Source organism: Alosa alosa, chromosome 18 (assembly GCF_017589495.1).
Source record: "Alosa alosa isolate M-15738 ecotype Scorff River chromosome 18, AALO_Geno_1.1, whole genome shotgun sequence".
NCBI lineage: Eukaryota > Metazoa > Chordata > Actinopteri > Clupeiformes > Clupeidae > Alosa > Alosa alosa.
This window is the reverse complement of record NC_063206.1, coordinates 2,299,814-2,314,280: the sequence shown is the minus strand read 5'-3', so window position 1 is coordinate 2,314,280 and position 14,467 is coordinate 2,299,814. Positions and strand designations below refer to the sequence as shown.

At 49.3% G+C, this 14,467-nt stretch overlaps 3 protein-coding genes across 3 annotated transcripts; 1 reads left to right on the top strand and 2 right to left on the bottom strand.

The window, feature by feature from the left end:
- Positions 1–1,682: 1,682 nt before the first annotated feature.
- Positions 1,683–4,787, bottom strand: LOC125311875 (sialidase-like). Its single transcript, XM_048270244.1, has 7 exons — positions 4,754–4,787; positions 4,081–4,487; positions 3,479–3,553; positions 3,262–3,360; positions 2,754–2,986; positions 2,161–2,562; positions 1,683–2,013 (listed from the first exon to the last, which is right to left on the bottom strand). Exons 1-7 carry the CDS (start codon positions 4,785–4,787, stop codon positions 1,683–1,685), a joined length of 1,581 nt encoding a protein of 526 aa, XP_048126201.1.
- Positions 4,788–5,522: 735 nt separating this feature from the next.
- Positions 5,523–7,592, top strand: LOC125311750 (sialidase-3-like). Its single transcript, XM_048270062.1, has 3 exons — positions 5,523–5,557; positions 5,815–6,034; positions 6,200–7,592. Exons 2-3 carry the CDS (start codon positions 5,825–5,827, stop codon positions 7,193–7,195), a joined length of 1,206 nt encoding a protein of 401 aa, XP_048126019.1. The 5' UTR covers positions 5,523–5,557; positions 5,815–5,824; the 3' UTR covers positions 7,196–7,592.
- A 2,552-nt stretch (positions 7,593–10,144) lies between these two features.
- LOC125311874 (sialidase-3-like) lies at positions 10,145–13,320 on the bottom strand. The gene is made up of 3 exons (XM_048270243.1): positions 13,226–13,320; positions 11,331–11,520; positions 10,145–11,104 (listed from the first exon to the last, which is right to left on the bottom strand). Exons 1-3 carry the CDS (start codon positions 13,234–13,236, stop codon positions 10,145–10,147), a joined length of 1,161 nt encoding a protein of 386 aa, XP_048126200.1. The 5' UTR covers positions 13,237–13,320.
- Positions 13,321–14,467: the final 1,147 nt, after the last annotated feature.

Below are 14,467 nucleotides of genomic sequence, written 5' to 3'. Positions count from 1 at the left end.
GTGGCCCACTGGCTAGTCAATGGAGCACTAGTGTGGGCGCCGTGGCCCACTGGCCCTAGTGTGGGGGCGATAGCCCACTATTTCGAATAATGGGCGGCAATGTGTGGGCAGCCATTATTACTGGCTGGTGTGGGCAACCACTGGCTAAGTGTGGGCAGCGGTATTTACTAATGGCTGATAATGGGCGGCCGTGGCCCCACTGGCTAGTGTGGGCAGCGTTAATGGGCAGCCGTGGCCCACTGGCTGAGTGTGGGCAGCCGATGTGGGCAACGGCCGCGTTAAGGCAGCGATGGGGCAGCCGATGTGGGCGCCCGTGTGTGGGCAGCCGTGTGGGCAGCCATGGCCCGCACCTGTGGGCGGGCACCATGGCCCGGTATTTGTTACTGGTTAGGTGTGGGCAGCAGTATTACTGGCTAGTGTGGGCAGCCGTGGCCCACTGGTTAGTGTGGGCAGCCGTGGCCCACTGGCTAGTGTGTGTGGGCAGCCGTGGCCCACTGGCTAATTAAGCCGTGAACTGGCTGAAGTCATGGGCGACCATTATTTACTGGCTAGATGTGGGCAACGGCACTGGCTAGTGTGGGCGGCCGTGGCCTGGCTGGCTGGGCACCTTCAGTGTGGGCAGCCGTGGCCCACTGGCTGGTGTGAACGGCCGTGGCCCACTGGCTAGTGTGGGCAAGCCACTGGGCTGGTGTGCAATACTGGCTGATGTCAGCCACTGGCTAGTGTGGGCAGCCATTGGCTGAATTAATGGGCAGCCGCATTATTTACTAGCTGGTGGGGCAGCGTGTGGGCGGCCGTGGCCTGGCTGGTGGCGGGCAACCCGTGGGCAGCAACCGTGGGCAACCGATGGCGGGTAGCCGATGTGGGCACTGGCATAGTGTGGGCAACCCGATGTGGGCACGGCAAGCCCCACTGTTAATTAATGGGCAGCCATTATTACTGGCTGGTGGGCAGCCGTGGCCCACTGGCTGAATAATGGACTGGCTAGTGTGACAGCCAACGTGGGGGCAGCCCGTGGCCCCGCACTGGTTGTGATCAATGGTAGCCATTGGCCCACTGGCTAGATAATGGCAGCCAGCCATTATTACTGGCTGAATTAATGAACGCCGTGGCCCACTGGCTAATAATCAATAAACGCGCATTCCACTGGCTAAATATGACGGCCATTAATACTGAATTAATGAACGCCATGGCTGGTGTGGTGGCTAGTGTCGGGGCAGCCATTATTACTGGCTAGTGTGGCGGCGATAATGGGCAGCCGTGGCCCACTGGAATGGGCAATGGCTAGTGTGGGCAGCCCGTATTACTGAGTGTGGGCAGCCGGCCGTGGCCCGTGTGGGCGGCCATGGCCCGCTGGCTGGGGCAATGGCGGGCGGCCATTATTACGCAAGCTGGATGTGGGCAGCCGTGGCCCACTGGTTAGTATGGGCGGCAAAATTACTGGCTAGATGCATGAACCGCGCACTGGCCCAGCCACTGGCTGGTGGGGGCCGTGGCCCACTGGCTGGTGTGGGCGGCCATGGCCCACTGGCCCTGATGGGCGCTGCTGGCTAGTGTGTGGCCGTGGCGGCCACTGGTTAGTGTGGCGGCCGGTATTGACCCGCACTTCAGCTGAATCAATGAACAGCCCGTGCGACTGGCTAGGGCAGCAGCGGCCACTATGTCGGGCAGCCGTGTACTGGCTAGTGTGGGCAGCCACTGGCCCCTGTGGGCGGCTGGGGCACTAATTGTGGGCGGCCGTGGCCCACTGGCTGGTCAATGGGCGGCGTGGCCCGGCTGGTGGGTGTGGGCCCACTGGTTGAATGTGTGGGCAACCGTGGCCCACTGGCTGGTCGGGCACTGGTGGCTAAGTGTGGCAGCCGTGGCCCACTGGCCCTAGTGTGGGCAGCCCGTGGCCCACTGGCTGATAATGGGCAGCCCGTGTGGGCAGCCGTGTACCTGGCTGATGACAGACGGCCGTGGCCCACTGGCTGAATGTGGGCGGCCGTGGGCAGCCATTGCGGCCCGCACTGGCTGGTCGGGCAGCCGTGGCCCACTGGTTAGTGTGGGCAGCCGTGGCCCACTGGCTAGTGTGGGCAGCCACTGGCTAGTGTGGGCAGCCGTGGCCCACTGGCTAGTGTGGGCAGCCGTGGCCCACTGGTTGGTGTGGCCGTGGCCCACTGGCTGAGTGTGGGCAGCGTGTCAGGCGGCCGTGGCCCACTGGCTAGTGTGGGCAGCCGTGGCCACTGGCTAAGGTGTGGGCAGCCCAGCGGCCCACTGGCTAGTGTGAGCAACCGTGGCCCACTGGCTGGTGTGGGCGGCCACTGAAACAGGTGTGGGCAGCCGTGGCCACTGGCTGGTGTGGGCACTAGTGTGGGCAGCCGTGGCCACTGGCTGGTGGGCAGCCGTGGCCACTGGCTGGTGTGGGCAGCCATGGCCCACTGGTTGGTGTGGGCAGCCGTGGCCACTGGCTGATGTGGGCAGCCACTGGCTGATAGCCGGGCGGCGTGGCCCACTGGCTGAATGGGCAGCCGTGGCCACTGGCGGGTAATGGGCAGCCGTGTGGGCGGCCGTGGCCACTGGCTAGTGTGGGCAGCCGTGGCCCACTGGCTAGTGTGGGCAGCCGTGTGGGCAGCCGTGGCCCACTGGCTAGTGTGGGCAGCCGTGGCCCACTGGTTAGTGTGGGCAGCCGTGGCCCACTGGCTAGTGTGGGCAGCCGTGGCCCACTGGCTAGTGTGGGCAGCCACTGGCTAGTGTGGGCAGCCGTGGCCCACTGGCTAGTGTGGGCAGCCGTGTGGGCAGCCGTCCACTGGCTAGTGTGGGCAACCGTGTTACTGGCTGGTGTGGGCAGCGGCCACTGGCTAGTGTGGGCGGCCGTGGCCCACTGGCTGAGTGTGGGCAGCCACTGGCTGGTGTGAGCGGCCCACTGGATGGTGTGGGCAGCCGTGGCCACTGGTTGAGTGTGCTGGGCAGCCGTGGCCCACTGGCTAGTGTGGGCAGCCACTGGCTAGTGTGGGCAGCCGTGGCCCACTGGCTAGTGTGGGCAGCCGCGGCCCACTGGCTAGTGTGGGCAGCCGTGGCCCACTGGCTAGTGTGGGCAGCCACTGGCTAGTGTGGGCAGCCGTGGCCCACTGGCTAGTGTGAGGCGCGGCCTGGCTGGTGTGGGCAGCCACTGGCTAGTGTGGGCGGCCGTTGTTACCTAATAAGCTGGTCGTGACCACTGGCTGGTGGGCACTGACTAGTACAGGCGGCGTCATTACCGGCTGGTGTGAACGGCATTACTGGATCATGGTGGCCGTGGCCGCTGGGCGGCGATGTGGGCCGTAGTGGCGCCACTGGCTGGTGTGAACGACCGCCACTGGCTGGTGTGGGCGTGACCCACTGTAGTCGTAGACGGCCGTGTTACGGCTGAATAATGACCACTGTTTGATGTTGGCGTATTACTAGCTGGTGTGGGCCTGTTCGCACGGCCTGGCTGGTGTGGGCGGCCGTGGCCCACTGGCTGAGTGTGGGCAGCCGTGTACTGGTTGAGTGTGGGCAGCGTGGCCCACTGGCTGGTGTGGGCGGCCACTGGCTAGTGTGGGCAGCCGTATTACTAGCTGGTGTGTGGGCGCCGTGGCCCACAGGCTAGTGTGGGCAGCCGTGTGGGCAGCCGTGGCCCACTGGCTAGTGTGGGCAGCCGTGGCCCACTGGCTAGTGTGGGCAGCCGTGTGGGCAGCCGTGGCCCACTGGCTAGTGTGGGCAGCCGTGGCCCACTGGTTAGTGTGGGCAGCCGTGGCCCACTGGCTAGTGTGGGCAGCCGTGGCCCACTGGCTAGTGTGGGCGGCAACTGGCTGGTGTGGGCAGCCATTGGCCCACTGGCTAGTAAATGGTGTGGGCAACCCGTGGCCCACTGGTTAGATGTGTCGGGCGGCCATTGGCCCGCACTGGCTAATCATGGGCAGCCATTGACTGGCCCACTGGCTATATCAATGGGCAGCCCTTTGACCCGCACTGGCTAGTGTGGGCAACCACTGGCTAGTGTATGTGGGCAGCCATTGGCCCACTAAACTGAATGTGGGCAGCCGTGGCCCACTGGATGAATGGACGGCAAGTATTTACTGGATAGTGTGGGCGGCGTGGCCCACTGGTTGAGTGTGGGTGGCCGTGGCCCACTGGCCTAGTGTGGGCAGCCCGGCGACCCACTGGCTGATCGTGGGCGGCAGCGACTACTGTGGTGGGCAGCCGTATTACTGGGATGAGTAATGTGGGCGGCGTGGCCCACTGGTTAGTGTGGCGGGCAGCCCGTGGCCCACTGGCTGAATAAATGGGCGGCAGCATTTTTTGGCTGAAAATGGGCAGCCAGCGGCCCTGGCCTAGTGTGGGCAGCGGCGTGGACGTACGGTGGTACTGGCTGGTGTGGCCCACTGCGTGGGCAGCCGTGGGCGGCCGTGGCCCACTGGCTAGTGTGGGCAGCCGTGGCCCACTGGCTAGTGTGGGCAGCCACTGGCTAGTGTGTTGGCTGACTCCTGTAATGACATGATGAGCCTTGCGGTGGTAAAGAAAGTAGTTTCCTCCGATAATGACCAACTGCGCCCTTTAAAGGTGCTCTAAGCGATGTTGGGTAACGTCACTTCTGTTGACGTTCAAACAAAACAGGGAGCTAGCTCTCTCTACTTCCTCCCCCTCCCTCCCGTGCAGTTGAAACTCTCCTAAACATGCATCTCGTCGGTGATTGGCTGGAACAGTTTGTTATATTTTTATGGTCCAGGCTGGACCAAGATGTTTTTGTTGCCGGTTTTGGAGCCTGAGCTGTCCACAGAGGCCATATTTTTTGCAGTGTATTCAGGACACAGGCAGCTAGCGGATGGTGAGGTGATGTTTGCTGTATATGACGAAAAATGTTTTAGCTTAGAAACCACGTAACATCGCTTAGAGCTCCTTTAATATTGTTTCTCTGTTTTTGTCTCACATCCAACATTCAACCATAAGGCCCCAGGTTGGCAGGATTTAATAACTTGGCTTATGGCTTAATAACCCACTATGTGGATACTGTTTTAGACTTGATTTAGATTTAGTGTTATTTAGTATAATTTGTATTTTAGTATATTCTTTATCTTCTACTGCCATTATTGCTTAGTTGTGTGTTTTTTTTATATTATATACTTTTTATTTACTTTTTCTGTTGTTAGTGAATGTTGTGTGTGATGTCTGTATGCTACTGAGACCTTGAATGGGGATCAATAAAGTATCTATCTATCTATCTATCTATCTATCTATTGATATCCTTTTTAAAGGTACACTATGCAAGATACCTTAATATAACCTTTACGAAATCAGTTTGATGATAAACAAACTTGTAATAGGTGATTTGTTCACCTAGCATTGCTATACAGCATAGGAGGAAAAGTGTGCCACAGACCTATTATAATGAGAAAACATTTCCTGAGAACACATGCTGAGCGAAAACAAGACATTATTTAACAATCAGCATTTCACTTCTGCATCTGTGACCTTTAAAAGCAAACTGAGTTGGTGAAATTATACACTTCACTGGAAAGAACAGTTGGAACAACAACTGCTAGCTGTTTTCTATGAGGTAAGTTAAGCATATTGCTGACAATAATAACTTCTGTGCAATTGAGCCCATTATTAGCCTGTTGTAAGATATTAACCATGCCATTGGTAGGCTACAGTAGTCATGCTGAGCCATTTGGCCTTTTAGGTGATAAGTACTCTCAATAAATGTATTAATACATTTTATTACTTAATATCTAATGTGTTTTTTTTTTTTAAATACATGCATCCGTAGACTGACGGCTGTCTTGACTGACCTATACTATGTTCTTGTTGCAGAATCTGAAAAATGGCCGACTTGAAGATTGACTTGCTTGAACCCAAAGACACACTTGTGTTTGCGCATGAAGATAATGACTTCCGAATTCCTGCTCTTCTCTATGTTAAGGAATGGAAGACCTTCCTGGCGTTTGCCGAAAAGCGGACGTCGACTAGAGATGAACATGCCATAAGCCTAGTTATGAGGGCCGCCACACGACAGCCTAATGGGTCGCTACAGGTAACTAATCGCATCTGGACAAACCTCGATGAAATAGCTGATTTGCCTTTGGAAACCAGTGTTATATCATACTCTATAACACTATATGATACATTTGCTTAAGCATATGGATGTAACCGACAGTCATGTTGTATTTATGTTTAATTTAAAAATGTCTTCTTTCAGTGGTCAGGAAGTTGGATGGATTTGACAAAGGCGACTAAGGATGGTTACCGTGCCATGAACCCGTGTCCAGTCTTTGAGTCGACCACGGGAACACTCTATTTGTTTTTCATCTGTGCTGCGGGCGAAATTAAAGAGTTCCAGCTCAGGGGAGGCCAAACGAAGCTGTGCTACATCACTTGTGCCGAGTCGCCTCTCAGAGACGAGAGCTGGACACAACTGACCGACCTGTCTGATAGCGCTGTCGGCAAAAACCTTGAAGAGTTCCAGACTTTTGCCGTCGGACCAGGACATGGTACCCAGATGGAGAGTGGTAGACTGCTCATTCCAGTCTACGTCAAGGACTTTAAGGATGCTGACACATGGCTGTTCGACGTGTTTCCTCTCTGGTACTTCTGGACGATGAAGTCGTACGCCTTGGCTCTCTACAGCGACGATCGAGGACAGACATGGCAGGTGGGAGAGAAGATGCCAGTTGAGTCTGGGGAGTTTCAAATGGCCGAGGTCACTGACCATGAGGGGAAAGGTCAGCTGTACTGCAACGCCCGCAACACAAAAGCAATAAGACTCACCAAAACCATCCTCAGAGTTGAGGCGCTGAGTGCGGACGCAGGGGTCAGTTTTAGCCCGCTAACTGAGCTAGCGCTCCAGGAGAGGCCCAAGGGCTGCCAGGGCAGCGTGGTGAGCTTCCCTGCCAGGGAGCTGCCCGCAGGGGAAGGGGCGTCCGCACAGACGGCTCTGCTCTTCAGCCACCCCACCGCAGGGCAGGACTGGGACAGGCTGGAGCTGGGGGTCCACCTGCGGAGCTCTCTCCAGGACCACCACCCCTGGGGGGAACCCCACATCATCCACCCGGGGCGCAGCGGCTACTCAGACCTCGCTCGCTGTGAGGCGGAGGGGCGCTTCGCCTGCCTCATGGAGTGTGCAGAGAGTGAGCACCATTCACCCTCATTGGGCACCCGGCGCAAGATCACCTTTCAGGAGTTCCAACTTAAGTGAAGTGATGTCATCAATCTCAACAAAACCAAATCACAGTGATCTTTTCTTTTCCCACCACCTGTGTTGTTTGTATCTGCACTACTGTCAATTAGTTTTGCTTCTCTGATCTTTGCTTATCTGATCTCTGATGTGTGTGTTGTGTTTTATGGTAAATATTAAATCTCTTGTGATAACGCAAGTGGTGTTGCGTCCGTACCACTGGATTGGTGTGCAGATCCATTTAGACTATAGATATATAATAAAGGCTAGACCAGGGGTCGGCAACCCGCGGCGCAAAGTAAAAAGTAGAAAGAAATGGCTGGTCTTTAATGTAATATCTACGTTGCCCATTATCAGCAACCATTCATCCAATGTTCCAAAGGCACATTCTGTTTACTAATCGGAAATCATTTTAAAAGGCTGAGAAAAACTGAGAAAACATTGGAGAAGCCTTTTGCAATTATGTAAGCACATAATGTAATCTGAAAACTGCTGCTCTGATTAAAAAAACATTGCAACTGATCTCAGCTGGTATTCTGTCTATAATGGAGTGGAATGGGAATTTCTAATTTCTAAGTGACCCCAAACTTTTGACCGGTATTGCACATCTTGCACACACCCACACACACATATACACACCCTCCTTCCTTATTTTCATATCAGAAAGTGGGCAACCCTAGCTATAATTCTGGATGCTATGGAAGTCCATGGTTATAATTCATAAGTATGCAGTGTCATAACTACATCTCTGACGTTTATAACAAACCAAATCATTTGAAAATCGGTAGAAAATTGAGCAAGTTTAGTTATTTAAAAAGTATGCACCATTGAAACACAATGTTATGAGTGAGCGAGCTGACTGTGGTAAGATGGCCGCCAGGTGCGGGCGTAGACCTCCATTAGTCAGCAGCGTGGATGAGATATCTAGCCTTTATTATGTATATCTATGGGATGAGATATCTACTCTTTATTATGTATATCTATGAGATATCTAGCCTTTATTATGTATATCTATGGGATGAGATATCTAGCCTTTATTATGTATATCTATGGGATGAGATATCTACTCTTTATTATGTATATCTATGAGATATCTAGCCTTTATTATGTATATCTATGGGATGAGATATCTAGCCTTTATTATGTATATCTATGGGATGAGATATCTAGCCTTGATTATGTATATCTATGGGATGAGATATCTAGCCTTTATTATGTATATCTATGGGATGAGATATCTAGCCTTTATTATGTATATTTATGGGCTAGACGCATGATGTGGGCACTGCCTGTAGTTTTAGTGTCTTGCCAGAAGAGGGCAACAGAGCGGGCTCCCTTCTTGAGCAGAGAGCAGCAGTGTGCCCAGCAAACAGGGGCCCAGTGGAGCAGGGTAGCAGCACTGATAATGTTGTTTATTTGTGTTTTACCAAGACTTGATCTCTTAAGAGTTCCCTAAAGAAGAAATTCTGTGTGTGTGTGTTTGTGAGTATGTTTGAGTGTGTGTATGTTTGAGTGTGTGTTTGTGTGTATGTTTGTGTGTGTGTATGTGTGTGTTTCCAGGAGGGGGGCTGCTGAGAGTCCTGGTAGCATTCCCTTTCTATGATAATGGCTGAATCCTTGTTTCTTAGTAAAGCTTTAGTAAACAATCTCTTAAGAGAAGAAAAATATTTGTCATATATATACCATAAGTAACTAAGTCTTGGCATGCTGGAAGGTGTGTGTGTGTTTGAGTGTGTGTTTGTGTGTATGTTTGTGTGTGTGTATGTGTGTGTTTCCAGGAGGGGGGTTGCTGAGAGTCCTGGTAGCATTCCCTTTCTATGATAATGGCTGAATCCTTGTTTCTTAGTAAAGCTTTAGTAAACAATCTCTTAAGAGAAGAAAACATATTTGTCATATATATACCATAAGTAACTAAGTCTTGGCATGCTGGAAGGTGTGTGTGTGTGTGTGTGTGTGTGTTTATCATTCAAACTGAGAAGCGTGAGCTGGGCATGACTCCACAGGTCGCCATGACACCACAGGTGATCATTAACATCAACAACAAATACGAATCTCAAAATGTAGTTCAGTGTAGAAGTTCCCTGGAGGCAAATTTATTCTCATAGATTTACATTTGAAAGGGATTAGAAGTTAAAGGCTCTACTTTATATCAGTATTGCTATTTAATTAAACACCAAAGGTACACATAATGCTCATACACCCAGACTCTAGCACAATCTTTCAACTCTTAAACATTTGTGACACAATGGTGTTTGAGGGCAGGAGTTTGTGACAGAGCAGAATGCAGTGTGTGTATGCGAGTGTGTGTGTGTGTGTGACGGAGTACCGTCACTACAGTTGAGTATGTGTTCTGACTGCCATAGCAACGGGCCTGGCTGTTTGGCATTGCGGTCAAGCTGCAGGGTTAGTACCCTGGAACCCCGGGTTCAAGACCGGGTGGGGTCACTGCTCTCTCCCTTCGCAACAGTGTGTGTGTGTGTGTGTGTGTACCAGTTCAAGACCGGGTGGGGTCACTGCTCTCCCCCTTCGCTACAGTGTCTGTGTGTGTAATGCATTCATAGTGGTGAATAGGGTTGACTATGTTCTATAGGTATTCAAAGATAATGTTTTAGTGGTGAATAGAGTTGACTATGTTGTATAGGTATTCAAAGATAATGTTTTAGTGGTGAATAGAGTTGACTATGTTGTATAGGTATTCAAAGATAATGTTTTAGTGGTGAATAGGGTTGACTATGTTGTATAGGTATTCAAAGATAATGTTTTAGTGGTGAATAGAGTTGACTATGTTGTATAGGTATTCAAAGATAATGTTTTAGTGGTGAATAGAGTTGACTATGTTATATAGGTATTCAAAGATAATGATTTAAGGGGATACTTGTTTGTGTGTGAAGATATTTCACATGATGCAGCACTTGCAGCAACAACAGGAACTGCCACAAACACAGCTTTGGCTGTCAGGAGAAGAGAGAACTATTTGAGCTGGTCTTGGATCTCACTGAGAGCAAACTCCTTAAAGACGATCTGTAGCGGGTTGGCCTCTCCACACTCCATCAGGCAGGCAAAGCGATCCTTCTTCTCACACTGGGCCAGGTCAGAGTAGCCACTTTTTCCCGGGTGAATGATAAAGGGCTCACCCCAGGGTCTGCAGTCCCTGTTGCCCCCGTCCTGAAGAGACATTCTCAGGTAGATGCCCAGATCCCTCCTTGTCCACCCAAGCCCCTTGGTCGGGTGGCTGAACAGCAGCCATGTGTTGGGGGAATCGAGGCCTGTAGCAGGGAAGCCCAGCACACTGCCCTGACAGCCGTGGGGCGTCTCCTTCAGAGACAGACTCTGTAGTTTGGTAAAACTTGCCCCTGTGTCGTCACTAAGTGCCTCCAAACGTGGAACCTCCTCATTTTCTCCACCGAGCGTGCGAGCGTTGCAGTAGAGGAAGAGCTCCGTGTCCTCAACGACTCGAACCTGCGCCACCTGACACTCACCTGACTTATTAAACAGCTGATTTCCTGCCTGCCAGTGTTCTCCCCCATCGTCACTGTAGAAAATCAAAGCATGGCTTTCGTCTTTGCTCATTTTAACATAGGCTGGAATCAGCAGCCTTGTGTCATTGCTGGTCCCCACTCCCACTTCAATGCCGTGTCCTGGTCCCACTGCAAAGGTTTGGTACTCTGAAAGCTTTTTATTATCAGCAAACACTATATCATCAGTCACATCTTTTAAGTTACTCCAGGTCCCGTCCCCCAAATGCTCATCCTGGGTGGTGACATAACACAAGCAGGTTTGGTCTGGCTTGAGGCTGTTCTCTGAGATGCTGCCCTCAATGCAGATGAAGAAGAGAAACAGTGTCCCTGTGTTTGTCTCAAAGACTGGACAGGGGCTCATGCTGCGGTAGCCAACTTTAGTCGCTTTCTCCAAGTTCGTAATGGAAGACCACTGGAATCACAAATAACATGCACATAAAAACTCACATACTGCTATAATGTATATCAATAACACACTAATTCTAGAGGTACTTTGCTTCATTGATGACATTAGTTCCGTTAGTTTGTTGCGTATTTAATGTAAACTCCATGCATACTGCCATAATGTATATAATAACACACTAATTACAGAGGTACTTTGCTGCATCAATGTACATATTTAATGTCCTCTTGGGTACCTTCACTTTTCCGTCCGCGTCCCTGGTGCCTGTGCTCATCACCAGCCACCTGGCATGGTGATCTGCAGTAGAGGTGCGCCTCTCAGCAAACGCCAGGTATTTCTTCCATTTCTCAATGTAAAGAAGAGCCGGAATTCTGAAGTGATCTTTTTCATGTTTGAAAACTATATCTTCAGCATCATGTGGTTGCCTGCATTCATTTAACAATCAGTAATTAACATTGTTGTCAGTTGTTGTTTTTCATTCACTTCACACTTAAAACATACTCACCATAATTTTAATTTGATTCTAAATCCACATCAACAAATGCATGCACATGAAGTGGTCTAGTTTACACTGACTCCACAGTACCAGTAACATGCTCCCCACACTCTGATTCTTCAGTTTAAATCATCTAATGATGTCAAAAGTCATAATATATCAGCCATAGAGACCAAACCAGTGCTTCAGTTTAAATCATCTAATGATGTCAAAGATCATAATATATCAGCCATTGAGACCAAACCAGTGCTTCAGTTTAAATCATCTAATGATGTCAAAAGTCATAATATATCAGCCATAGAGACCAAACCAGTGCTTCAGTTTAAATCATCTAATGATGTCAAAGATCATAATATATCAGCCATAGAGACCAAACCAGTGCTTCTTCTTTAAAGGTCCAGTCAGCGATTGTGCAGTATGTCACATGTTTATACTTATGTTTATATTTAAACTCATTAGCAGATGCTATTGTCCAAAACAGCGTGCATTATATTCTAACCAAGGACCAAATGAAACACATCATCAGAGCGGAAGCTCCCCCTCCCTTCGGTACTCCCAGAGGAAACCCGAGAAAACCCGGAAACCCGGAAAACCTGATAGGCCGAGTCGCGTTTGCAAGACGGCACGACGTCCTTGCCAGAGTGCCGAATCCGTCAGGGATAGCGACACAGACGTTACCGACCAAGAGGAGGAGGAATTATGGAGCCCGACAGCAGAAATGTGGTCTTGTGAACAGAAAAACTATATTTATCTTACACAAGTCCTTTGACCGAAATGTAAGTGTCAAGAGTGACAGGCTAAAACAGCGCATCATAAAAGACGCTATATTTCCATTTCTAGAAAAAAAGCAGGGATTTAGCTGTTTAGCTTGGGATTTCTCTGGAACAGAGGCATGTAGAAATAAACGGTTTGTACCCACTGAGAGCTTAATGTCTTATCTTTCAAACGAGCCATAGTATGTGTCCATAGCTAAAACATAGAATACGCTGTGGCTCGACAAAAATCGTCAACAATGATCTAGATTGCTGGCACTCTGAGCCAAAGCTTCCAAAAACAGAGCGGCATTCAACGTGTTAAAGTGCACTCATGGAATGGGCAGCTAGCAGGCGTGAGATGATTGTTGAATGTGACAAAAACTGTTATTGGCTTGAAATGGCTTACAATCGCTGACTGTACCTTTAAGACATAAACTACATTTTGCATAATGTGTGTACTTTAACTTTCATGAAGATTTGTAATAGTGTATTTATGCTGTAATCCCCCAGTTAAACTCACAGTAACTCCATGAAGATTTGTAATGGTGTGTTTATGCTGTAATCCCCCAGTTAAACTCACAGTAACTCCATGAAGATTTGTAATGGTGTGTTTATGCTGTAATCCCCCAGTTAAACTCACAGTAACTCCATGAAGATTTGTAATGGTGTGTTTATGCTGTAATCCCCAGTTAAACTCACAGTAACTCCATGAAGATTTGTAATGGTGTGTTTATGCTGTAATCCCCCAGTTAAACTCACAGTAACTCCATGAAGATTTGTAATGGTGTGTTTATGCTGTAATCCCCCAGTTAAACTCACAGTAACTCCATGAAGATTTGTAATGGTGTTTTTATGCTGTAATCCCCCAGTTAAACTCACAGTAACTCCATGTGAAGTGCAGTGTTTTCTTCTTCCTCTAGAGGGAGCTCTGATCTTCAAAGCAGCGAGCTGGTCAATTACTGAGACTCTGGACAGCAAGCTGAGGAACAGAAGTTAACATTTTTTACGAAGAGGTGTGTCTGTGTGTGTGTGTGTGTGTGTGTGTGTGTGTGAGAGCTGTTCTGTGGCTCAAAAGACATACATAGAATAATGTTTAACTACAGTGCAGAGGAGAATCTAGAGAATATAAACACATGCACAAATTCATAAACTGCATGTCCCCCATGGACGGAATTTTTCCCAAACTTGGCATGTGCCCAAAGGCTGTCAGGGTGATCGTACATATCAAAGGTCAGAACATCTCAGCAGAAGATAGTGGCGATTAAAGCCCCATGTTTTTGCATTTTCATATTTTAATGGGGGGACACTCAGTGCCGGTTCAGACCTCCATGGGGCCCTAAGCAAAATCCTGCTAAGGGGCCCTCCTACCTGAACTCTGAGTGTGAAAATTTAACCATTTTTTTACAGTATCATCTGAGAACAGTGCTCCCAATACAATCATCCCACCCCATTTTGGATGTCTATGGAAGTTACCAAATATAGTGTGTTTCCCTATAAAGGACTAGGAGAAAGAAACATAATTGTGTGTGAATCACCTTCACACAGCAATAAATGCCAGTTTCAGTGTCTGGGCTGTTTGCAAAAAATAACTGCAGTTTTTTCAAGTACAGTTCAGTTATACCACAGTAGGCTACAGTGCAGTATAGTATTTTCATGTCCAAAATACTGCATTTCTGTAGTAAAGTACAGTACTATGCAGTAGCCTACAATTTTTTTGTTTTTTTTGTAAGGGTCTGGTTGTGCTAGTAGCCTACTGGCTGACTGTTCTTCACCTGTGTGTCTGTAGTAGGCTACTTGCCAAAGACATAGGCTATGAACTGGCTCCCCTGATTCTCTTATTATTTCAATATTTTTTTCAAACGTAGACTATTTTAAACAATCATTTTAATACTTCATATAGGCCTAATTTACGAGGTGCATCTATTGTCCATGCAGCACAGCGAATCAAAGTTAATACATTAGGCTAGGCCTAGGCTACTTTCCATTTTGCACACGTTCAGTTGTAGGCTATAAAGCTTGACTGAAACATTGTAAAACAATTAGTTCTTTTAAAAATGTATGGGAAGAGTGAAATCAACTATCAGTTTTGACCGGTCCTCGCATGTTTCTGCTGAAAAACTA

Excerpts from the sequence above, each read along its gene's own strand:
- LOC125311875 (XM_048270244.1), bottom strand. The coding sequence starts at position 4,787 with ATGGCCTCTGTGGACAGCTCAGGCTCCAAAACCG. Across the intron at positions 3,554-4,080 it reads CACGCCGCCCACACTATCCA|CCAGTGGCCGCCCACACCAG; the intron begins GTAAATACTTGC and ends TGCCCACACTAG. Across the intron at positions 2,014-2,160 it reads ACGCTGCCCACACTCAGCCA|CCAGTGCGGGCCGCAATGGC; the intron begins GTGGGCCACGGC and ends CTGCCCGACCAG.
- LOC125311750 (XM_048270062.1), top strand. The coding sequence starts at position 5,825 with ATGGCCGACTTGAAGATTGACTTGCTTGAACCCAAAGACACACTTGTG. Across the intron at positions 6,035-6,199 it reads AGCCTAATGGGTCGCTACAG|TGGTCAGGAAGTTGGATGGA; the intron begins GTAACTAATCGC and ends GTCTTCTTTCAG.
- LOC125311874 (XM_048270243.1), bottom strand. Across the intron at positions 11,105-11,330 it reads ACGCGGACGGAAAAGTGAAG|TGGTCTTCCATTACGAACTT; the intron begins GTACCCAAGAGG and ends TTGTGATTCCAG.